Source organism: Conger conger, chromosome 7 (assembly GCF_963514075.1).
Source record: "Conger conger chromosome 7, fConCon1.1, whole genome shotgun sequence".
NCBI classification, from domain to species: domain Eukaryota; kingdom Metazoa; phylum Chordata; class Actinopteri; order Anguilliformes; family Congridae; genus Conger; species Conger conger.
The window spans coordinates 60052278-60077698 of record NC_083766.1 but is presented as its reverse complement, the minus strand read 5'-3'; the positions used below and the strand labels follow the sequence as shown (position 1 = coordinate 60077698).

Sequence of the window (25421 nt, the reverse complement as noted above, 5' to 3'; positions counted from 1 at the left end):
ATTCCATTGACAAAGCACTGACTAACCCTCATCCCAATATACCAACGACCAATAGGACACTCCCTTCACAGCTCACATGTGACAGGAGCTCCCTCTAGCGGCTCTAAGAGGTAATAGCCCATCAAGGAAGGCAACCTATTAAAGTGTGCTTTATTATTGCATATTTTGATATTATTGAAACATATAATCTTGGGAAATATTTATTTTGTAATACAGCTTGAAACACTTTATTTAATTGATTTCTTCCAATAGTATTATTATATTTATAAATTAAATCGTCCTAAAGAAAGGAATCGTTTGTACCACCATATTTCTAAATCTGACGCAAGTCCCGATACGAAGTTATGAACGGCAAACAAGGGCGGGCAGTTGTGGATTTTAATTGATGTACCTGAAGAATTCCCAAGGAGGCGCATTTCACACAGGAGGATATAAATTCTGCTTCAGGAGAGGAGAAGCACATTAGACAAGCCGGCTTCAACACTGACCGATGCTGAGGAGAATTGGTGAGTAGCGATTTCCTGTTGCGCTAATTCTATCCTGCGCCTATAATCGCCCCGTTTGTGGAACATATACAGCTACGCTACACCAAACTTCAATGTTCAAAAAGGGGCATCGTGAGACTAAGAGCAAAGCCTAAAATATGAGCCAATCAAGGTGGTCAATAGCAGGCAGAATGTTGGTCAAAATACACGCCTGTTTGAAGTAAAATGTTTACAAAAGGTGAATGAAAAGAAAATCAAAGAAACAAGCGAGATAATCATTGTGCTATTACTTGTCCGTTGTGTTGATGGTCACACATGCCAGGACATTGCAAGATTAAATAACTGCGTATGTCTGTTAAAGGTGCTGTGTAACAGCAATTCAAGAGCAGGAGAGGAAGGGACTGTGTGTCCAAATACGCACACAGGACATCACCAGCACGGTTTGGTTCTCTTTTCAAGTGGTTCTTCTTTATCGTTCGGTGTTGGAATGGGAGCAGGAATACGAGGTTTGCCGTGCCCGGTTGGCGTCGGAGCCGAATGGTTTTCGCATATATTCTGAGCGCTTTATTATCGTGTGAAAATTCCTGAATGAATTAATATCCTGCTCATAATATCTGTATAATGCTTAGTTTAGATAACCAGACATTTTCTCGCAGCACAGGGCATTCTCTAAATGTAGCTACTGCTTCAATTAGCCAAAAACGTTTAGCACTCACGTTGTAGTTGTGAATCATACGAATTAACAAATAGTCTAATTTGATTTGAAAGCCAATGATGACAAATAGTCTAATTTGAATTAAATATTAATTAAACATTGTGACATAGAAAGCAATTGCAACGTGCATTAGCCTGTCAAGCTCTGAAGGTATATGGCTACTCGTTAAGTCCAAATGAAATTAATCAATGGACATAAAACATAAATTACGTTTAAAAACTAAAAAGCATCATTTATTTTCTTTGAAATATATAATTTTGAAAAGAGTGACATAATAAATATGTATATATTTGTAAAATGGATTTTTGTTTTTTGATTAAGTTAGAAATATACAATTTTATATTAAATGTTTAAGAATAAATATCTTTACCTTTCATTTGTTTTATTGAAAATAATGTAGTTCAGGCATACACAAACGTTTCTGTGTAAATGTAATAGTGTGAATCTGATTCCTGCTACATCCATCCCCAGCTTTTGTTACAACTCGCCTCAGCAGTGGGACTCCTTATGTCTAAATGAAAAATATCAAACAAACATTGGCAGCTTATATCAAAGTTTGAAAGCTCCAGCATAAACACTTATCCACGTTAAAGAAAAAGGTGTTACAATCGTCCCTGATCTCCTCGAAATTCATTGGGTCTAATTTATTAAATGTGAGTGGAACGAATTTGACAGTAAATAATTTGGAAATGCATTCACATACATAATGCGGGATTTATCAAAGTTTTCGGGTGCCAGTTTCTTAGTAGGATCTGAACGGAGTTCTCTCAGCTTTTAGTATTGTGTGCGGAAATTACAGCACGCGGTTGTTAAGTTTGGTTTTTTCTTTTTTTTATTCTATTCATTCATATTTTATTTTTATTTAGAGTGGCAAAATTATTTTAATATAATTTAAGAAAAGTAGTTGAGACTTGACCTGAGACTTGACATCTAGGACTTGGACTTGTTGGGGTGTTAATGCACCTCTGGGGTACTTCCAGAGAACGACGTCTCTACTATCATTTGGCCAGTGTGTTCACCCAGCATTGAAACTATGAAACAATATCCTCTGTAGCAGGGGTTTCAAACACGTTTTCTAAAATGAAAATATGTTTTTATACATTCAATAAAATAATACACTCTGAAATCGAACTAATAAACTGGAAGTTTGCAGAACATTAATTGTCATGTGGTTGTATGATTGAATTGATTGCCATTCGTCTGTATCTCTCTCAGGGCCCAGAGGTAAAGCAGTTACGTGGACATCCTGAATGCCACACGTATACAATGGGAATGATCACCACTTCGATCGCCAACGATTCAATCATTATACCGTCTGGATTTTACATTATCGGATTTACGGATTTAAAGTTTGCTGATTTATTTGTCATTTTCCTCGGCTTCATTTATATTGTGACAGTTCTGTGCAACTGTTTCATTGTTTCTATTATATGGATGGATCATAGGCTCCACACTCCAAAGTACATTGCAGTAGCAAATTTAGGCGTTGTTGACTTGATGGGCAGTACATCCTTTATTCCTAGTACAATCAATACTGTTGTTGCGAGAGATACCTTCATGCCCTACAATGCATGTTTAACACAGATCTTTTTTTATTACTGTTCTATAATATTAGAATCATTTTCCCTCAGTGTACTTGCCTATGACAGGTTAATTGCAATATGTTTTCCACTGAGGCATAGTTCTATCAACACTCCCACAAACATGATCAGTATTTTAGTGATTCTTTGGGTGGTTTTTGCAAGCGTCATGGTGTTCTTGGTCGTGATCTTGACAAAACTGTCTTTTTGTGATTCACTCAGTATGAACTACTTTGTCTGTGATTATTCAGGTGTGTTCAATCTAGCCTGCAATGATAACACAATGCAGTGGGCTGCTGCTGCTTCTCTGGGTATGCTGCTTTTGTTTGGGCCCCTTAGTTTAATCCTCTTGTCATACGCCTGTATTTTGACAGCCGTGTTTAGAATGAAAAGTGTGGACAGCAGGTACAAAGCACTTGCAACCTGTACAGAACATCTCATTCTGGTGGCGATTTTCTATGTGCCGACCATAACACTGTACATCACTGAACTTTTCTTAATCCATGTTGATCCACATGTCAGAATGGTAAACTTGTCATTAGCTTCAAGCATCCCATCCTGTCTGAACCCCATTGTGTATTCACTGGCAACCAAAGAAATCAGGAACAAAATACTGGCTATGTTCCGGAAAGTCAAAGTAGCAGGGTCAGGGTAGATCTAAGAGCCAAAGTTGGCAGGACATTTGCATTTTCAAATTAATAGCATCCATTCATTTTGGTGCTTCAATTGCAAATGCCATTTTCCCCTTAATTATCTTGTGGTGTGCTTGTGTAACACTAACATACTATTGTTCATAAGACCTTCTCAACTGAGCTACAACTGCCTTAAAAAAAGGTAAGTATACAGTGGCCTCAGAAAGTATTCAGTATTCACTTTTTGCACACTTTGTCTTCTGCAGAAGTTGCCTATCCACTTAAGATGTTTGATGCATTGTATGCTCAGAGATGCTCTTCTGCATACCACATACCAATATGGTTATTTGCGTTAGTCACCTTCCTTGACCAGTCTGGACCATCTCCTCTGTCCTCTCTCAGTAACAACACATTTCTTCCCACAGAGCTGCTGCTCACTGGATGTTTTTTGTTGTTTGCCCCATTCTCTGCAAACTCTAGAGACAGTTGTACATAAAAATCCCAGTAGATCGGAAATTTCTGTGATACTCAAACTGCCCTGTCTAGCAACAACAATCATTCCATGGTCGAAGTCACGAATATCACATTTCTTCCACATTTTTCCATTTGGTCTGAAAAGCTGCTGAACCTCTTGACCACATCTGGAAGCGTTCATGCATGTAGTTGCGGCAACATGATTGGCTGATTAAATATTTGCAAGCTGGTGTACAGGTCTACCGAATAAAGTGGTCACTGAGTGTATACTCAATAACCCATCATGAAAAAGTGAAAACATGTTTTCAGAATGTTTTGTGAATTTATTAAAAACCAAAAACTGAAATCTCTCCTTTACATACAATGAGAGCAATAAGTATTTGATCCCTTGCTGATTTTGTAGGTTTGCCCACTTACAAAGAATGGAACTGTGTAGAATTTTAATCATAGGTACATTTTAACATTGAGAGACAGAATATCACAAAATAATCCACAATCAAAACATCATATGAATTTTATAAATTTTATATCATATTTTCACATTTCACAATTCTGGCTCCCACAGACCAGTTAGTTTTCCATTAAGAAGCACTCCTAATCTCAACTCATTACCCAAAACACCTATGTCAACTTGTTACATCGTTATGTAGCTGTATAAAAGACACCTGTCCACACAATCAATCAGATTCCAATGTTTCCACCATGGCCAAGACAAAGGAGCTGTCTAAGGACATCAGGGACAAAATTGTAGACCTGCACAAGGCTGGGATGGGCTACAAGAAAATAAGCAAGCAGCTTGGTGAGAAGTTAACAACTGTTGGAGCAATTATTAGAAAATGGAAGAAACACAAAGTCACCGCCCTCGGTCTGGGGCTCCACGCAAGATCTCACCTCGTGGGATATCATTGATCATGAAAAAGGTCAGGGATCAGCCCAGTACTACACAGGTGGAGCTTGTTAATGACCTGAAGGCAGTTGGGACCACAGTCATGAAGAGAACCATCAGTAACACACTACACCGTGAAGAATTAAAATCCTGCTGCGCGCACAAGAAGAAGGCACATGTACAGGCCCGTCTGAAGTTTGCCAAAGAACACCTGGATGATCCAGAGGAGGCTTGGGAGAAGGTGATGTGGTTAGATGAGACCAAAATAGAGCTATTTGGCATCAATTCGACTCGCCGTGTTTGGAGGAAGAGAAATACTCAGTGCAACCCCAAGAACACCATCCCCACTGTGAAGCATGGAGGTGGAAACCTTATGCTTTGGGGGTGTTTCTCAGCTAAGGGGACAGGACGACTTCACCGTATCAAGGAAAGGATGAATGGGGCCACGTACCAGGAAATTTTGGGTGACACCCTCCTTCCCTCAGTTAGCACTGAAAATGGGTCGTGGATGGGTCTTCCAACATGACAATGACCCAAAACATATGGCCAAGGCCACAAAGGAGTGGCTGAAAAAGAAGCATATTAAGGTCCTGGAGTGGCCTAGCCAGTCTCCAGACCTAAATCCCATCGAAAGTCTGTGGAGGGAGCTGAAGCTTCAAGTTGCCAAGCAAAGAGGATCTGCAAAGAGGACTGGACCAAAATCCCTCCCAAGATTTGTGCAAACCTGGTGAAAAATACAACAAATGTCTGACCTCTGTGCTTGCCAACAAAGGTTTCTCCACCAAGTATTAAGTCCTATTGTTCTATGGATCAAATACTTATTTCATGCAAAAATACGATAATACATTTATTAAATTCATATGATGTTGTTATTGTGGATTATTTTGAGATATTCTGTCTCTCAATGTTAAAATGTACCTATGATTACAATTCTACACAGTTCCATTCTTTGTAAGTGGGCAAACCTACAAAGTCAGCAAGGGATCAAATAATTATTGCTCTCACTGTAGATTAGGGTGAGGGTAGGTATCACCAAAGTACTGAGTGTTCCCAGGAGCACGGTGACCTCAATAATTGTGAAACAGAAGTTCGAAGTTTGCACTCCCAGACTCTTCCTAGATTTGGATGTATGGCAAAACTGAGTAACCGGGCAAGAAAGGCCTTGGTCAGGGAGGTGTCCAAGTACCCAGTGATCACTCTAACCAAGGAAGTCCTCTGAAGACATGGGAGAACCTGCCAGAAGGATGACCATCTCAGCAGCACTACATTTATGGTAGTGGCTAGATGGAAGCCACTCTTCAGTAAAAGGTATATGACAGCCCCTTTTAAGTTTGGTAAAGGTTTGTTATGACTGTTGGGCCAAAATGTTGTAACTCTATGCATTCTTCACCCATGGAAGGAACCTGGCCGGGTTCTGGCTGTGGCTTCGGATAAACCTCCCTAGCCTTTGGCTGGTCCTCTCAACCCGCCCATTCACCTGTAGTCGGCGTCTGAAATGAGGCTTACCATAACCCTCAGGATCTCAAGAAAGGCCCTCCCTATCAGTGACATGAATGGGGGTCACAATACGGGACAATGTTCTCAGAAGTCTGTCATGATGGAAGACCTGTTGAAACAGGACCTCAACTTCCTGGAAGGCAGTAGCGAGAGGGATGAAATGGCCGCTTTTGGAAAATCTGTCAACCACTACCAGGATCATGGTGTAGCTATTGGGAGGTCGCTGAGGCACAGGGAGAGGATGGGGCTTGCCAGCTGGAGCATTACGGGGGTAATTCCTGTATGACCCATAAGAAGAAAAGTATGTACCTAGGTCAACAGCCAATCTCTTATCCCCAAGGGGATAAGAGGACCACCTGCCTATGCCCAAGTATATCCATCAAAGCCTCATTAATGGTTGTGTTCACTAACCCACAGAGTTGTCGACTTGAGTCACAAATTTGATGACTTGAGACTTGACGTGGACTTGAGCTGGATGACTCTATAGACTTGTTGGAGTGTTCTCAAGGTTTATGCAGGATGCAGCTCTAATGTGTTTTTATATATATATTTAGTACTTTCTTTGCATCTCGTAGGGCCAACCAAATGTGTATATAGGTGGGAAAACACAAATACTCAGCTCTAATTGGAGATATCATGTTACTGAAAAACTAAATGAAAGCACAGGGATTTTCTAATAATGGCAACTGTCACTGAAGACACCTGAATTAAATGGTAAATGGTTGGCATTTATATTGTGACTTTATCCAAAGCACTGTACAATTGATGCTTCTCATTCACCCATTCATACACACACTCACACACCAACGCCGATTGGCTGCTATGCAAGGCACCAACCAGCTCGTCAGGAGCATTTGGGGGTTAGATGTCTTGCTCAGGGCTGAGCGCCACTGTGTTGGAGTTCCACCCGGGGAACGAGAGGGTCACCTCTCTGCGATTACCTGTCCCTGGGGGGAAAGCTCTGGCAGTTCAGAGAATCCGGCCTTCTTGGAGTCACTGGGCAGCATCCTGGAAAGGGTGCCACCCGGAGACTCTATAGTTCTGCTGGGTGACTTCAACGCTCACGAGGGCAATGATGGGGAAACCTGGAAGGGGGTGATCGGGAGGAATGGCCTGCCTGATCTTAACCCAAGCGGTGTCATGTTATTGGACTTCTGTGCTGGTCATGGATTGTCCATAACAAACACCATTTTCGAGCATAGGGTAGCTCATAAGTGCACTTGGTACCTGGGCACCTTAGGACAAAGATCGATGATTGACTTTGTGGTCGTATCATCAGACCTGCGGCCGTATGTCTTGGACACTCGGTGAAGAGAGGAGCAGAGCTGTCAACTGATCACCACCTGGTGGTGAGTTGGATCAAGTGGCCGGGGACGCTGTCGGACAAACCCGGTAAACCCAAAGGTGTAGTGAGGGTGAACTGGGAACGTCTGGCGGAGGCTCCTGTCCGCGAGGTCTTCAACTCCCACCTCCGGAGGAACTTCTCATGCATCCCAGGGGAGGCTGGGGACATGGAGTCCGACTGGGTCATGTTCAAAGCCTCCATTGCAGAGGCGGCAAGCAGGAGCTGTGGCCAGAAGGTCATCGGTGCCTGTTGGGGTGGCTATGGAGAAGGACTTTCGGTTGGCCTCGAGGAAGTTCTGGCAAACCATCCGATGAAAGGGAAAGCAGGCTGTTTTCAGCAGGGGAGAAGAACTGCTGACCTGGACTGGGGATGTTGTCAGGTGGTGGAAAGAGCACTTCTAGGAGCTCCTGAACCCAAACAACACGTCCTCTGTGGAAGAGGCAGAGCCCGAAGACTCGGGAGAATCTGCACCTATATCCCTGGCGGAAGTTGCTGAGGTAGTCAAAAAGCTCCTCAATGGCAAGTCGCCGGGTGTGGATGAGACTGGCAGACTGGGGTGGTGGTCCCCATGTTCAAGAAGGGGGACCAGAGGGTATCACACTCCTAAGCCTCCCCCGGAAAGCTTACTCTAGGGTGCTGGAAAGGAGGCTCCGACCGATGGTCGAACCTTGGATTCAGGAGGAACAATGTGGCTTCCGTCCTGGTCGTGGAACAGTGGACCAGCTCTTTACCTTGGCGGGGTTGCTGGCGGGGTCATGGGAGTTTGCCCATCCAGTGCACATGTGCTTTGTAGACTTGGAGAGGGCTTTCGACCATGTCCCCCGGGGAACCCTGTGAGGGGTACTGCGGAAGTATGGAGTACCGGGGCCGTTGTTACAAGCCATCTGGTCCCTGTATAACCAAGGTGAGAGCTGTGTCCGCATCCTCAGCACAAAGTGAAGCACGTTTCCAATGGGTGTTGGACTCTGCCAAGGTTGCCCCTTGTCACCGGTCCTGTTTGTGATATTCATGGACAGGATCTCAAGGTGCAGCCGAGGTGAGGACAGTGTCCGGTTTGGTGACCTCAGAATTGCGTCTCTGCTTTTTGCAAATGACGTGGTTCTGCTGGCTTCATCAGACCGTGACCTTCAGCACGCACTTGAGTGGTTTGCAGCCGAGTGTGAAGCGGCCGGGATGAGAGTCAGCACATCCAATCCCAGGCCATGGTTCTCTGCTGGAAAACGGTGGATTGCTTCCTCTGGGTTGGGAACGAGTCATTGCCCCAAGTGAAGGAGTTCAAGTATCTCGGGGTCTTGTTCACGAGTGAGGGTAGAAGGGAGCATGAGATCGACAGGTGAATTGGTGCAGCGTCAGCAGTAATGCGGGCGTTGCACCAAACTGTCATGGTGAAGAGGGAGCTGCGCCGGAAGGCCAAGCTCTCAATTTACTGGTCGATCTATGTCCCAATCCTCACCTGTGGTCACAAGCTTTGGGTAGTGACCGAAAGAACGAGATCACGTATTCAAGCGGCCAAAATGAGCTTCCTCCATAGGGTGGCCGGGCTCAGCCTTAGAGATAGAGTGAGGAGCTTGGACATCCAGAGGGAGCTCGGAGTATAGCCGCTGCTCCTTCGCGTCAAAAGGAGCCAATTGAGGTGGTTTGGGCATCTGATCAGGATGCCTCCTGGGCGCCTCCCTTTGGAGGTTTTCCGGGCTCGTTCAACTAGGCGGAGACCCCAAGGTAGACCCAGAATCCGCTGGAGAGATTATATATCGGGATCCCCCAGGAGGAGCTGGAATGTGTTGCTGGGTAGAGGGACACCTGGAATACCCAGCTTAGCCTACTGCCACCGCGACCCGACTCCGGATAAGCGGGTGACAATGGATGGATGGATGGAGTGACTTGTTTCATGAAACCAAAATTAATACCAATAATACCAATGGACTGCTGCACAGATGAGTAGGGGGAGGCTCTGCCGGTGCCTGGCTCCAATGGTGATGAGGTCTGTGAAGTATATGATGTGAGGCATGGTCCCAACTCCCACTGGTCTTCTATCCAGGGCATGGACAGAGATTGTGGGAACCCTGCCAGAGATGGATCAGGTGTTCATCCCCTTCTCTGTCTTCGGGTGGATGGTCAATCACTGACCGAAACAGTGCCATGCACATGTCATTGAAACTAGCCACCTTATCCTCTCTCTCTCTGATGACGATAACCCTCTCCTTGCCCAGTCTGTAGAAAGATGACTGTAGCTGAATTAGTGGTTTGCATTGTCCAGAGTAGCCTTGGTAAATATGTTTGTGTCTGAGTGCAAACATTAATACACATCACTGATACATCCACACCTGCCTCATGAAGAGTGTTACTCTCTTTCCTCTTAATGATGTTTATTTTGGTAAGCCTATTGTAAGCCTATGTCTTTCTTTCTACTTATTTCTAATCCTCATAGCGGCTTCCTTGACTGCCATTGGCACAACTGTTGTCCTCATGTTGACAAACACCAATAACAGACTCAAAATGAAGCCAATGAAAAGCCTAGAATCAAGACTAGATACGGAATGTTTTATTATACCTGCAATAAGGAAGCGATTAAGTAGACCCAACTAATCAGAAACAGGCGAGAAGTCACCAGTCCAATTACTTTTGGGGCCCTAAAATAGGGATACTATGTATAAAATGAGATGTAATTCCTTCATTGGCTCATAAGGTACGAGCAATCGTCTGGCAATCGGAGGGTTGCCGGTTCGATCCTGCCCTGGGTGTGTCAAAGTGTCTCTAACCCCAAATTGCTCCTAATAAGCTGGTTGGTTGGTGCTTTGCATGAGAGCCAATTACAGTTGGTTTGTATATGGGTGAATGTGAAGCATCAATTGCACAGTGCTTTGGATAAGCCAATATGGATGTAAATACCCTCAGATTAAACGTGTAAGTCTACACTTTAACCTCATATTCATTATTTAATTGCAAGCCTAACATCCTGGAGTACAGAGCAAAAGGAACAGTACCACTGTCCAAATACTAATGGACAGATTTTTTTTTTTGGCGAGAAGTAAGCATTGATCTGTCTGAACGTTCATCTGTTGAAGCAAAAGAAATGCCTGAGCGGGAGTCTGTATTCGCTAACGTTCGTCCCGTCGTCGTCGGACACTTCACTTCAGTCTGCTCCAGTGTGCTGTGCCAGTAGAGGTGTTCATGCTGCAGGCAAGTTCAGTTCACTCTCTTGGATAGAGAAAGTTCTGCTGTTTGTTCATTTGGCTGGCTCATGTTGGTACCTATTTCTTGGTTTTGAATCGTTTAATTAGGAAGTATAGCAATTTATTTTGAGTTGTTTTATTTTATTTTGCAGTGGTCTGCTAGGGTGGCAGCTACGTCTCGCTAGCCACTTGCTAGTTAGCAAGTTGCTTGATCCGAGACGTGGATCTAGCTAGCCTACTGCACTTTCAGCCTCCGAATTTACAAGTTGCCCGAAGTGATTTAGTTTAGTTTAAGTAATTTGTCATATACATTTTGATGTCAAAATTGTGAATGCTTGTGTAAACTTTATGCTAATTGTCAAGATTTTCCCTTGCCAGGTAGGCTACATTAGCGAGAAGGAGGAGAGGTACGGAGGGTAAAAGCTACCGGAACACCGCAAAATCAGGTATTGTGGAGTTTGCATGACATGGCATTTAAGTGCAGATACTGCGAGTCATCTTTAGACACCCTCCCTAACTATGTGAAACATACGAAAATGCACCGAAACCGCGCCAACTTTCGTTTCCCCTGTGGTGTTGCTCAATGTCCCTCTCAATTGAAGACAGCCAGTGCATTACAGACTCACATGTATAAAAAACATTCAGCACCCAAGCCAGTTAGGCGCACACATGTTGATTTTACTTGTCGTGTGGAAAGATGCCCTGTTGTATGTACAGATTTCAGTAGCCTATGTGCAAATTTGAAATTGCATATCAGTTGTGGGGAAATGGTAGCTTGTCCTTTCAGTGGTTGTCATTCAGAGTTCAGAGTCAAATCTTCATTTACTTCGCATGTGAACAGAAGTATAAGGGTGACTGTGTCTCTGAATTGGTGGGTGACAAGCAAGTTTTTCTAACCAATTTGGCCCTCTTTTACTTGAGAATGCAAGCAAGGCACACTATTAGGCACACCCTCCCCCATCTTGCCGAAGAATCTGTGCTGGAGCTCCTGCAGCATCTTGGTAACCTGGGGGTAAGGAGTGCGGAGGATTTTGAAGTGATCACTGAAGAGGACATAAAGCTCGACCAGCTGACTGTTGTTGACTGCAGGAGACTAATCAGAGCCTTACGAAAAGGTAATTAAATATATCCGCTAGTGGCGATGGCGGGGCCTCGCACCAAGCTGCGGCCGCTGAGACACTCAACTCGGCAACGGATGTTAAGGGGGTCTTCACACAATTAACGCGCGTCTTTATGTAGATGTTTGAAATTTCTACAGTCTGTTTTGATTGTGTTCGCAATCGCATTGTGGCACTATGGCCAGTCCCATTCCCCTGAATTGCAAGAGTTAGTGGAAACAGGGAGCAATGATTTCATGTGACCACCATCTGCTGTGTGAGCAGATGGTGGCACTGTTGTAAGCCAGTCATAAGTAACATTTGGTGTCATGCGCTGGTCAGCTTGCTGACTTCCCCCTCCCGGAGCATACATTGTTGGCCCCCACCTTTTGGCACACAAGCCTGTGGGGGAGCCCCCCTTCTCTCACATTCCTTCAGGGTTAGAGCACAGGAATACTGGAGATGGCATAAAGATGTTTCATGATAATCCCAGGTCAAAGAATGGAACTGTGTAGAATTGTAATCATAGGTACATTTTAACATTGAGAGACAGAATATCACAAAATAATCCACATAATCCACATAATCCACAATCCACAATCTACAATCCTTTCAGGCCCATGTCTATATTCCCATTGGAAACCATTGTATTTCACTACAATATAAATACATTCGAAAACCATGTGCTGGCCATGGCATTGAGGAAACTGGTACTGGAAACTGATTTTTAATGCATGTCATATTCCATCTTGAGGGGAGAGGCTTTTAAGGAAATGCATCATTTCGGGTGTTAAATCTGTGGTACAGGCTATATATATGGAGGGTTTGGCCTAAAAGCAGATCAAACACCCAAACTGATGTATTGTCTAAAAGCCCTATGTCCTGTAGATGGGATATGACATGGATAGAAACATGTCTCACACTACCCTGTGCCATGGGGAGCACATGGTTTTCCAATGTATTTCTATTGTAATGAAATACAATGGTTTTCAATTGGAACACATGGGGCTGAAACAGACAGTGCATCCCAAAATTCTCAATGTTAACATTCCAATTCGTATTCAGTATGGCTTGACCTTTCACAAAAAGTTGGTTTCGTGGGAAGGTGTGTGTATGTGTTTGTGTGCGTGTGCGTGTGCGTGTGTGTGTGGGAGAGTGTGTGCGTGTGTGTGAGTGTGAGTGTGTGTGTGAAGAATGGGAGCAAGAGAGGGAAAGACATGCGACAAATGTCAGACGGTCGGATTCAAACCGCCGATGTCGCGGTTCACAATGAGCATACAGTCAGTGCTCAACAGGCTGCGCCACCAAGACACCCTTGTAGTTGATTTTAAATCAAAGATGTGTTTTTTGTTGTTGTTCATTTAAAGTAGCATCTTTGTTTTTGAGTTTTGTTTTGTTTTGTTTTTTGAGTAAAGAGTTTTTGAAATGGCAGTTTTCAGCTCACTCATCATTTGTCTAGCCTTGGTAAGGTGTTTATAAGAAATTGACCATTTAGTGTTTTGATAACACACAGTGGGGTTGTTGACTATGGGTGCACAGTTAAAATATAGGACCTTTTAAACCTTTACCTTTACCTTTTTCTCTGTATTTTAAATGTTATATTTTAGATATTTTAGAGTAATTGCTGTAAATTAAAATACAGTAGTCAATATTACTGTATAAATTGCAATAGTTTATGTTGTTACTGTAGTTAGTTGTTACAGCAATCCCTGTGGGTACTGTGATTTGTTGTACAGTATGCATAAAATTACTGTATTAATTACAGCATCAATATCACTACTGCTGTTAGTAATTACAGTATCTGCATTAGTACTGTGATCTAATTCACAGTAACTTTACTGTAGAGTGAATCACAGCAAATTACAAGCTAATTGCTGCCAGCCAGTTGCTGTACATTTTACATTCAACTTTTTACAGTGTGGCTCGTAATAACTCACTTGCACGCACTCATTCACACACATTTAAAAGGCTGAAACTTCCTGTTTTCAATAATGAACATTTTCATTAATGTCCAGCTCTGCAAGGCAAATATTAAAAGATAAGATGTTAAACCCTCTTGTCAATGTACAAGCTCCTTTGGTGTTACTAGAGATTTATTTTGTTTTTAGTCCACAAACCCATATAGTAAAACTTACAAGAGTGAATTCTTACATGCTTAGGTATGTGTACCACAGTGTGTCACATTTATTTGACATTATTTTCAATGTGATATCAATGTTTCATCTTCAACCAAAAGAAATGCATTAATAATTTAAGGAATTTTTCTATGTGATCTTCACCTCTGGACTTTTAAGGCCTAAAAGTAGAACACGAAATGGGTCAAGGGTTGCCATCTCTGATAAAATATTTGCGAAATATTTATTTTGTAACAATGCATTGTAAAATGTGACATAATCAATGCCTAGAAATCACCAAGGGGTTTATAGCCAACATTCGACAGCAAATGGAGAGCAGTTGCTAATCTTGATTGGTGTCCCTGAGGAATTTACAAGTAGGCGCAGTCTACACACGCCCGAATATAAAATTCTGCAGTGTGAGTGGAAAGGCACATTTGAATATCGGCTTTCGACGCTGCCCTATGCTGAGGAGAACTCGTGAGTAGCGTTTTCCTTCTGCAGTAATTCTTCTCTGCGCCTACAGTAGGTCTGTTTCTTCGCAATTCATTCAGACGACAGAGCTGACTGTGAATGTTTCCATGAGCTTACCGTCGAGATGTATGTGAAATAGACACATCTAGCGGACCAAGTGCACTATGGAGTATTCGTTTCAATTAAATTACTAATTTCTCCAACTCTGAATGTCAGCTATACCGTAGTCCAAATTAAACTAATTAACTACGGAACATTAGCCTGAATTGTCATGTGGTTGTATGTGTTCACTGATTGCCATTCATCTGTTTCTCTCTCAGGGCGCAGAGGAAAAGCACGTGAAATGGGAATTCCCGTCACTACGAACACAAACGATTCAATCATTAGACCAGCGGGCTTTTACGTTATTGGATTTACTTATTTAAAGTTTGCTTATTTACATTTAATCTTCCTCGGCTTCATTTATATTGTAACGGTTTTGTTCAACTCTTTTCTTATTTACATTATATGGATGGATCATCGCCTACACACTCCAAAGTACATTGCTGTGGCTAATTTAGGGGTTGTCGACTTGATGAGCAGTACATCCTGTATTCCTAGTGCGATCAAGACTGTTATCACGAAAGATACATTCATGTCCTACAATGCATGTATGACACAGATGTTTTTCTATTATGTTTCAGTCTTCCTTGAGTCATTTTCCCTCAGTGTACTTGCCTATGACAGGTTCATTGCGATATGTTTCCCATTGAGACATAGTTCCATCAACACTCCCACAAGCATGTTTTGTATTTTAGCGATTGTTTGGTCGCTTTGTTCTAGCATTATGTTGTTCTTGGTCTTGCTCTTACCAAAACTGTCCTTTTGTGATTCACTCATTGTGTCCAATTTTATTTGTGAGTATGCGGCCGTAGCCAGTCTTGCGTGCAACGATAGCACACTGCAATGGGCCGCTGCCTCTTCTGTGGGTATGCTGGTCTTGTTTTTGCCACTTAGTTTAATCGTCTTGTCATACGGTTGTATTTTGCGAGTGGTGTTCAGAATGAAGACTGTTGAGAGCAGGTACAAAGCACTTGCAACGTGTACAGAACACCTCGTCGTTGTGGCGATTTTCTATGTGCCGACCCTAACGGTGTACATCATTGAACTGTTCTTATTCCTCCTCGAGCCAAACGTCAAAATGATTAACTTGTCCGTGGCCTCATGTTTCCCCTCCTGTCTGAACCCCATTGTGTATTCTCTGGCAACCAAAGAAATCAGGAACAGAATATTGGCAATGCTCCAGAAAGGCAAAGTAGCAGTGTGGGCAGGGAAGGCGTCGAGCTGAAATGTGCAATTAATTTAAAATTTCAATTTAATCACATCAATTTATTTGAGCTGAATCTAAATGTTAACGGTTCTATGGCAAGCGTATTAATCTTTGAATGGCCCAAGTGTGAATTTAATTTTTAAACGTGTCTTGGAAATGCACGACTTCTCCCACAAATTAAAGGCAGGTCTTGAAAATTTCACCTTCGTTTCCCAAAACATGAGGTCAGGGGAATGAAGATTCGGGTGAGTTTACCAAAGCATTTCGTAAGGGTAAGAATGTCTCGAAGCAGCACCTCTTCAAGACGGTCGCTCATTTTACCAGTGTTTCCGAAACTTGTCGCCACTGAAGTAGGAAGTGAAATATTTACTTCCACGGCATCCTTTCAATTTTTTCCGTGAAATTCCAAGTATTGCATGTGTGGCCAAGAGTGTTTCAAGTGTGTTTACAATACGGAATCAAAATGACATTAAGAAGTTCGTACAAATTGCACTTCCTTCAACATTATTGGAATTCGACAATAGGCTACCCAGTTTACGAAGGCAGTTTGATTAGTTGATTTTAACAGAAGCAGTGGAACATAAGATCCAAAATTGCTCATTTCTGAAAAACGCACATTTGTGGTTGGGTAGGAGACATAGTTTAGATTTGATTTGGTTTCATAGTTTCGGTTTCTTGGAAATGGATTTAGAATGGCATACACAATACGTGAAATCTCACTTGTCCCAGGGTGTCGTGAAAAAAGAAGAAGAAGAAAACTTCACGAACTAGCCTACTTCAGCAGCGACATATTTCGGGAAGAGATATTGAGGCCCGCAGGATATGGCGCTGAGTTGCGCGGCTCTGTGGTGAAGAAAACCCCCCAGACAACAGCCAAACGGATCCAAAACACTCTCCCAACAAGGCAATTGCAAAGTCTAGAATCAAAACTAGACATCAACATAATTTACAAACGATACAAATGCACAGTTGTGAGGCCATTTCAACAAATACTTATAGTACCTTAATATGGGGGATCTATGTACAACAGGTGCTGTCATTTCTAAGCGGTTCATCCGATATGGATGAAAATACCCTCCAATAAAAGCTGTCTGCATTTAAGGCAGACACTAATTTTGTGTTTAGAGTAACATTACTGTAAAGTTGTCCAGTCCAGCAATGAGAGGCTATTTGACCCAGAGTAAGACAGGGATGGGGTTCATTAACGTACACTCACTCTATTAGGTATTTATCAGACCTTTTTTGTTACTTTGCCTGCTGTAGTCTATCCACTTAGAGTTATGATGTGTTGTGTGTTCAGAGATGCGCTTCTGCATACCACTGTTGTAACGTGTGGTTATTTGCGTTACTGTCATCTTCCTATCAGCTTTGACCAGTGTGGCCATTTTCCTCTTATGTCTCTCATTAATAAGTTGTTTCTGTCTGCAGAACTGCTCACTGTATTTTTTCTTTCTTTTTGCACCATTCAAATCTCAGGAGATCAGAAGTTGATGAGATACTCAAACCACCCTGTCTGTCACCAACAATCATTCCATGGTCAAAGTCACTGAGTTCACATTTCTTTCCCATTCTGATGGTCGATGTGAAAATGAACTGAAGCTCCTGACCACACAATTGGCTGATGAGATAACGTATTAATAAGTAGGAGTAATAAAGTAAAAATGTTCCAAATAAAGTCCTTGGTGAGTGTATTTTCATCATTACAGTATTCTGTCTCTCAGTGTTAAAACATATACCTATGATTAAAATTCTACACAGTTCCATTATTTGTAAGTGGGCAAACCTACAAAATCAGCAAGGGATCAAATAAGTATTGCTCCCACTGTAAAAATATAATAAATAAATATTAAATGTAAATGTAGATATGAAATACAAAAAATAAATATTTGGAAAACATGCTGATATGTTCAACTTTAGGGAACAGCAATAATGTTCCCGGGTCAAATTGACCCGGTGCCTGTTTCACCATCTGAATGTAGTTTAAAAAGATATTTTTCTCCATAAACATTATCTTTAGCCCAATTACTATCAATTTCATTAATATTTAGTGTAGTCAAGTTTTTCACCTCTTACAGATCCTGGTTTACTGATGAGAATCAATTTGTTTTCCATTAAAAAAAAATGTTTTTTTCTGTACACTGGGAAAAATTTGTCATTCACCTCATTTGCTTCAACACATTCTTATTATTATTATTATTTTTATTTATTTATTTTATTATTATTTTTTTTTTCATCATTTTTTAAATAGTTTCTGTTATGGGGGCATGTTGATTCATTCAAACAATACATCTCTTCTGTTAGGTGTCAAACTGTCCCTTTAAATTCAAATATACATGTTGAAACTACATTGATTTTTCGACAATGTTTACAATGTTTACAACAGGAAACCTGAACAAGAAGGAGAGAACAATTTGTTTGTTTGTGTGTGTGTGTGTGTGTGTGTATGTGTGTGTGTGTGTCTATGAAGCACATGAGTGACAGTAGGTCACCACATGTTTTGGGCAAATTAATTTTTTGCACTTGAAGCATGGTGCTCCTCCAATAGGCTTACCAGTGCACGCCTGCATGTTCAATGCATAGCTTGAACAAGCTGCCCAGATCTTTATGCCATATTTTGCTGGCATTGAAGGCATGTATTGCCTAAAGGGGCAGCGACCTCTGAATGCCACCAGGCTTTCATCCACAGTGACATTAGGACCTGGGTTATAGAGTAGTGGCAGCCGCTCTACCCACACTGTCCTAATAGCTGCCAGCTTATCTCTCTCCCGTCTGCCAGCTCTTTTCTCCCGCTTATCAAACCTGATGACCCATGAGAAAATATGTAAGATCTCCAAAGACATGGTGGCTTGGAATATGGCCCTGCCTGTCTCTGCATCCCACAGGCTGGCTGTCGATTCACCTTTGGACTTATAAACCCCAGCCAGGATGAGAAGCCCCAAATAAGCATGTAAGTGCTTATTGCCCAGTTCTCTCCACTCCTGCCCAAAAACATGCCTCCCTTCTAAATTAGTCATTTCTGGAACAACTTTCCGGATTGAATCAGGAATGACCAACTCAAATGCAGATTTTATATCCGTGACACGGATTTATATCCAAGTCACTGCCATCCTAGTGGGCCCTGGTGCTGCCTTTATTATGTTTGCATCTGATGTTGTTCCCCGACACCTGTTCGGGGGTGAGAACCATTCTATTTGACCATTTTTTGATATGAATGACTTTCTTGGAGTTGATGGGTGTGAGACATTACCCTCATCATCTGAAAATTCATCATCATGATCAGAATAGATCTCAAGATAATCTTCACTTTCATAAACTTCCTCCTCTACTTCACCATCCTGACCAAAGATGTGTTCCAGAGCCTCCTGGGCTGTCATTCTTCAGCTCATATTGCTCATCTTTCCAACCTCTGAGAGAGTACAGAGGCATAATGTTGGTAGGACTACATGCAGGGGCCCTTTGCCCATCCTCCCTGAGTGTGGGCGGAGTTTTCCCATTCTCGTCTTAGGTAGAATGATATTTGATACATTTCACATTTTCCCTTCAGAAAGTGAGGGAATGGGTGTAGTTAGGGTCCAGGAACAAATTCTGTGTGTGTGTGTGTGTTTGTCTGTCTCTGTCTGTCTCTCTGTCTGTCTGTCTGTACATATGTGCGCGCTTCTGTGTGTGTGCATGTGCAGGTGTGTGTGCTGGTGTGTGTGTGCATGTGTTTGTGTGTTTGTTTTGTCTCTGATATTGGAAAAGAAAACAAATCAGTTTTGGTCTAAATTAGATAATTTTAGCCTTTGAATCCTCCATTATGCCGTCCACCACACCCATGTAAAATTAGCTGAAGTCACTGAGGAGTGTTTGCAGCTGGCATAAGAGCTTGAACCAGGTATATAAAACAAATCTTAAAGTTATGTTTGTATATGTCCATGCTTTTGGCGTAAACAAATGCACAGATGTTTATGTAAAAAAAATATACAACATTTTTTAAATGTAACTTTTTGTTTTTTTCCCTAAAATATTGGATTATCTTTGCCAGGAGTAATGTTATGCATTAAAGCCAGCTTTAACATGTTATACATATATATACAGCACTGTGCAAAAGTCTTAGGCCAAATATGCTTTCAAAAATAATGAAATGAACAGTTTAAAACATAGCTGGTTGGTTGTTACAAACATATTTCAGAGCCACAGTTCTTCTGCAGACTTTGGCTGTCTCGCTTGCTTCTGGCTATCCAGGTAATCTTAGACAACTAAGTTTTTATCAGAAAAGTGGAATACTAATGTAGATTTATTTAAAATTAAAATAATACTTTAGCTGCAACATAATATTTTTTTGGAAAATGAATGTTTGCTCTTTTCTGCTAGCACACTAATGCAAAAAAGAAAGAAATATAAATATATCTATGTGTGTGTGTGTTAAATGAAAATGTAAATGTTAAGTTTGCATATAAATATAAAATGTAAATGTAGATATGAAATACAGAAAGTTAATATTTGGAAAACATGCTGATATATAAGATCGGTTTTGTGCTGTATGGAGGAGGGCCATGTAAACATCAGCTGAGTCAGCTGAATTAGCTGAAGTCACTGAGGAGTGTTTGCAGCTGGCCTGTAACCAGGTAAATAAAACAAATCTTAAAGTTCTGTTTGTATATGTCCATGCTTTTGGTGTAAACAAAGTTTTTTATGCACAGATGTTTATTTCAGATATTTCACACAGTTTAGGTGGCCTGCTTTGGAGGTACCAAAGGAATAGGTTTTAATATGTAATATTTAATCTGTTTTGCAATTTATATGCAGGCTTTCAAAATGGTCATTTTGAGACTCCAAAAGGACATACGGTAACCAATTGATAATATGGGTCCTCTGAGTTGCAAAATACTATATATTGTATAATAAATTATTCAGGAATGCTCCTGGAATGATCATGAAATGCTCCAGAAAATGCCACCTACGAGTCACCGCCTAGCTCTCCCTCACAACAATGCTTTCCTTTCTTTCCCCTCTGGCAGCAGCAGGTACAGAAGTTTGGAAAATAATAACTACAATAATATCACCAAGTATACTAATATATTGATTGAGGTCCATTGATCATTTTTTGTTAAATACCAAACCCCCATCAACAAATCAAGCCACCTCAATTTCACATGCCGTATGTTATTCAAAAGCAGGCCTGCTTCTTATTTATAAGTGTACTGAATAATAATAACATTCAGTGGGCTCCAGAATTGTTGGCACCCTTGATAATTATGCACAGAAAATGCTGTAAACTACAAAAGGATACAGTTATTGACATAAGCTTAACATTTTCAGCATGTTAAGCAGTGTGTGTATGTGATGTAGTGGGGTCCGAGGATCAAATGTGACCAAGTAGGGTTCTAAAAGTTACCCACAATATGTGAAATGACGCTAATGTTTTCTGGGGGCATCTCTACAGGCAAAGAGGAGGAAGGAGAAAACAATAAAGGGTATTGATAACTCCCCGGCACTTAGCCAACCAATAAAATGTCCAATCAAAACGGTCGAGAAGTCCCAACTGAAGCGAGCGAAGAAACAACAAACGGCAGGGAAACTCAGCTCCAGATGAGTAGGTAGTGGGGACGCCCACAACGCAAGGGAGAACACAACACAGCCCCCCAACTGCGTTATAGCCCACATAGGATCAGTAAGCAGAGTCATCGAGTCATTAATTCCACTGACAAAACATTGACTAACCCTCATCCTAATATACACAGAAAAATCATTAACACTACTTCAACAAACGGCCAACGACCAATAGGACACTCCCTTCACGGCTCACATGTGACAGCCCTCTAGCGGCTCTAAGAGGTATTAAAGTGTGCTTTATTATAGCATATTTTGATATTATTTAAACATATAATCTTGGGAAATATTTATTTTGTAATACAGCTTGAAACACATATATTTAATTGATTTCTTCCAATAGTATTATTATATTTATAAATTAAATCGTCCTAAAGAAAGGAATCGTTTGTACCACCATATTTCTAAATCTGACGTAAGTCCCGATACGAAGTTATGAACGGCAAACAAGGGCGGGCAGATGTGGATTTTAATTGATGTACCTGAAGAATTCCCAAGGAGGCGCATTTCACACAGGAGGATATAAATTCTGCTTCAGGAGAGGAGAAGCACATTAGACAAGCCGGCTTCAACACTGACCGATGCTGAGGAGAATTGGTGAGTAGCGATTTCCTGTTGCGCTAATTATATCCTGCGCCTATAATCGCCCCGTTTGTGGAACAGATACAGCTACGCTACACCAAACTTCAATGTTCAAAAAGGGGCATCGTGAGACTAAGAGCAAAGCCTAAAATATGAGCCAATCAAGGTGGTCAATAGCAGGCAGAATGTTGGTCAAAATACACGCCTGTTTGAAGTAAAATGTTTACAAAAGGTGAATGAAAAGAAAATCAAAGAAACAAGCGAGATAATCATTGTGCTATTACTTGTCCGTTGTGTTGATGGTCACACATGCCAGGACATTGCAAGATTAAATAACTGCGTATGTCTGTTAAAGGTGCTGTGTAACAGCAATTCAAGAGCAGGAGAGGAAGGGACTGTGTGTCCAAATACGCACACAGGACATCACCAGCACGGTTTGGTTCTCTTTTCAAGTGGTTCTTCTTTATCGTTCGGTGTTGGAATGGGAGCAGGAATACGAGGTTTGCCGTGCCCGGTTGGCGTCGGAGCCGAATGGTTTTCGCATATATTCTGAGCGCTTTATTATCGTGTGAAAATTCCTGAATGAATTAATATCCTGCTCATAATATCTGTATAATGCTTAGTTTAGATAACCAGACATTTTCTCGCAGCACAGGGCATTCTCTAAATGTAGCTACTGCTTCAATTAGCCAAAAACGTTTAGCACTCACGTTGTAGTTGTGAATCATACGAATTAACAAATAGTCTAATTTGATTTGAAAGCCAATGATGACAAATAGTCTAATTTGAATTAAATATTAATTAAACATTGTGACATAGAAAGCAATTGCAACGTGCATTAGCCTGTCAAGCTCTGAAGGTATATGGCTACTCGTTAAGTCCAAATGAAATTAATCAATGGACATAAAACATAAATTACGTTTAAAAACTAAAAAGCATCATTTATTTTCTTTGAAATATATAATTTTGAAAAGAGTGACATAATAAATATGTATATATTTGTAAAATGGATTTTTGTTTTTTGATTAAGTTAGAAATATACAATTTTATATTAAATGTTTAAGAATAAATATCTTTACCTTTCATTTGTTTTATTGAAAATAATGTAGTTCAGGCATACACAAACGTTTCTGTGTAAATGTAATAGTGTGAATCTGATTCCTGCTACATCCATCCCCAGCTTTTGTTACAACTCGCCTCAGCAGTGGGACTCCTTATGTCTAAATGAAAAATATCAAACAAACATTGGCAGCTTATATCAAAGTTTGAAAGCTCCAGCATAAACACTTATCCATGTTAAAGAAAAAGGTGTTACAATCGTCCCTGATCTCCTCGAAATTCAATGGGTCTAATTTATTAAATGTGAGTGGAACGAATTTGACAGTAAATAATTTGGAAATGCATTCACATACATAATGCGGGATTTATCAAAGTTTTCGGGTGTCAGTTTCTTAGTAGGATCTGAACGGAGTTCTCTCAGCTTTTAGTATTGTGTGCGGAAATTACAGCACGCGGTTGTTAAGTTTGGTTTTTGCTTTTTTTTATTCTATTCATTCATATTTTATTTTTATTTAGAGTGGCAAAATTATTTTAATATAATTTAAGAAAAGTAGTTGAGACTTGACCTGAGACTTGACATCTAGGACTTGGACTTGTTGGGGTGTTAATGCACCTCTGGGGTACTTCCAGAGAACGACGTCTCTACTATCATTTGGCCAGTGTGTTCACCCAGCATTGAAACTATGAAACAATATCCTCTGTAGCAGGGGTTTCAAACACGTTTTCTAAAATGAAAATATGTTTTTATACATTCAATAAAATAACACACTCTGAAATCGAACTAATAAACTGGAAGGTTGCAGAACATTAATTGTCATGTGGTTGTATGATTGAATTGATTGCCATTCGTCTGTATCTCTCTCAGGGCCCAGAGGTAAAGCAGTTACGTGGACATCCTGAATGCCACACGTATACAATGGGAATGATCACCACTTCGATCGCCAACGATTCAATCATTATACCGTCTGGATTTTACATTATCGGATTTACGGATTTAAAGTTTGCTGATTTATTTGTCATTTTCCTCGGCTTCATTTATATTGTGACAGTTCTGTGCAACTGTTTCATTGTTTCTATTATATGGATGGATCATAGGCTCCACACTCCAAAGTACATTGCAGTAGCAAATTTAGGCGTTGTTGACTTGATGGGCAGTACATCCTTTATTCCAAGTACAATCAATACTGTTGTTGCGAGAGATACCTTCATGTCCTACAATGCATGTTTAACACAGATCTTTTTTTATTACTGTTCTATAATATTAGAATCATTTTCCCTCAGTGTACTTGCCTATGACAGGTTAATTGCAATATGTTTTCCACTGAGGCATAGTTCTATCAACACTCCCACAAACATGATCAGTATTTTAATGATTCTTTGGGTAGTTTTTGCAAGCGTCATGGTGTTCTTGGTCGTGATCTTGACAAAACTGTCTTTTTGTGATTCACTCAGTATGAACTACTTTGTCTGTGATTATTCAGGTGTGTTCAATCTAGCCTGCAATGATAACACAATGCAGTGGGCTGCTGCTGCTTCTCTGGGTATGCTGCTTTTGTTTGGGCCCCTTAGTTTAATCCTCTTGTCATACGCCTGTATTTTGACAGCTGTGTTTAGAATGAAAAGTGTGGACAGCAGGTACAAAGCACTTGCAACCTGTACAGAACATCTCATTCTGGTGGCGATTTTCTATGTGCCGACCATAACACTGTACATCACTGAACTTTTCTTAATCCATGTTGATCCACATGTCAGAATGGTGAACTTGTCATTAGCTTCAAGCATCCCATCCTGTCTGAACCCCATTGTGTATTCACTGGCAACCAAAGAAATCAGGAACAAAATACTGGCTATGTTCCGGAAAGTCAAAGTAGCAGGGTCAGGGTAGATCTAAGAGCCAAAGTTGGCAGGACATTTGCATTTTCAAATTAATAGCATCCATTCATTTTGGTGCTTCAATTGCAAATGCCATTTTCCCCTTAATTATCTTGTGGTGTGCTTGTGTAACACTAACATACTATTGTTCATAAGACCTTCTCAACTGAGCTACAACTGCCTTAAAAAAAGGTAAGTATACAGTGGCCTCAGAAAGTATTCAGTATTCACTTTTTGCACACTTTGTCTTCTGCAGCAGTTGCCTATCCACTTAAGATGTTTGATGCATTGTATGCTCAGAGATGCTCTTCTGCATACCACATACCAATATGGTTATTTGCGTTAGTCACCTTCCTTGACCAGTCTGGACCATCTCCTCTGTCCTCTCTCAGTAACAACACATTTCTTCCCACAGAGCTGCTGCTCCCTGGATGTTTTTTGTTGTTTGCCCCATTCTCTGCAAACTCTAGAGACAGTTGTACATAAAAATCCCAGGAGATCGGAAATTTCTGTGATACTCAAACTGCCCTGTCTA

General features: G+C 41.1%; 3 protein-coding genes across 3 annotated transcripts; all 3 read left to right on the top strand.

Annotated features, from left to right (window-relative positions):
- The first annotated feature begins 2466 nt into the window (after nucleotides 1-2466).
- Nucleotides 2467-3435, top strand: LOC133133481 (putative olfactory receptor 7A2). Its single transcript, XM_061249580.1, has one exon. The coding sequence runs from the start codon at nucleotides 2467-2469 to the stop codon at nucleotides 3433-3435; it is 969 nt and encodes a 322-aa protein (XP_061105564.1).
- Nucleotides 3436-6369: 2934 nt separating this feature from the next.
- On the top strand, nucleotides 6370-15799 carry LOC133133480 (olfactory receptor 52B2-like). Its single transcript, XM_061249578.1, has 5 exons — nucleotides 6370-6540; nucleotides 8408-8518; nucleotides 10680-10794; nucleotides 11759-11902; nucleotides 14793-15799. The coding sequence occupies exons 1-5, from the start codon at nucleotides 6370-6372 to the stop codon at nucleotides 15797-15799; spliced, it is 1548 nt and encodes a 515-aa protein (XP_061105562.1).
- An 8131-nt stretch (nucleotides 15800-23930) lies between these two features.
- LOC133133479 (putative olfactory receptor 7A2) lies at nucleotides 23931-24899 on the top strand. The gene has a single exon (XM_061249577.1). It carries the CDS (start codon nucleotides 23931-23933, stop codon nucleotides 24897-24899), a length of 969 nt encoding a protein of 322 aa, XP_061105561.1.
- The last annotated feature ends 522 nt before the right edge of the window (nucleotides 24900-25421 follow it).

Excerpts from the sequence above, each read along its gene's own strand:
- LOC133133479 (XM_061249577.1), top strand. The coding sequence starts at position 23,931 with ATGGGAATGATCACCACTTCGATCGCCAACGATTCAATCATTATACCG.
- LOC133133481 (XM_061249580.1), top strand. The coding sequence starts at position 2,467 with ATGGGAATGATCACCACTTCGATCGCCAACGATTCAATCATTATACCG.
- LOC133133480 (XM_061249578.1), top strand. The coding sequence starts at position 6,370 with ATGGAAGACCTGTTGAAACAGGACCTCAACTTCCTGGAAGGCAGTAGC. Across the intron at positions 8,519-10,679 it reads CTGGTCCCTGTATAACCAAG|CAAAAGAAATGCCTGAGCGG; the intron begins GTGAGAGCTGTG and ends CATCTGTTGAAG. Across the intron at positions 11,903-14,792 it reads AATCAGAGCCTTACGAAAAG|GGCGCAGAGGAAAAGCACGT; the intron begins GTAATTAAATAT and ends TTTCTCTCTCAG.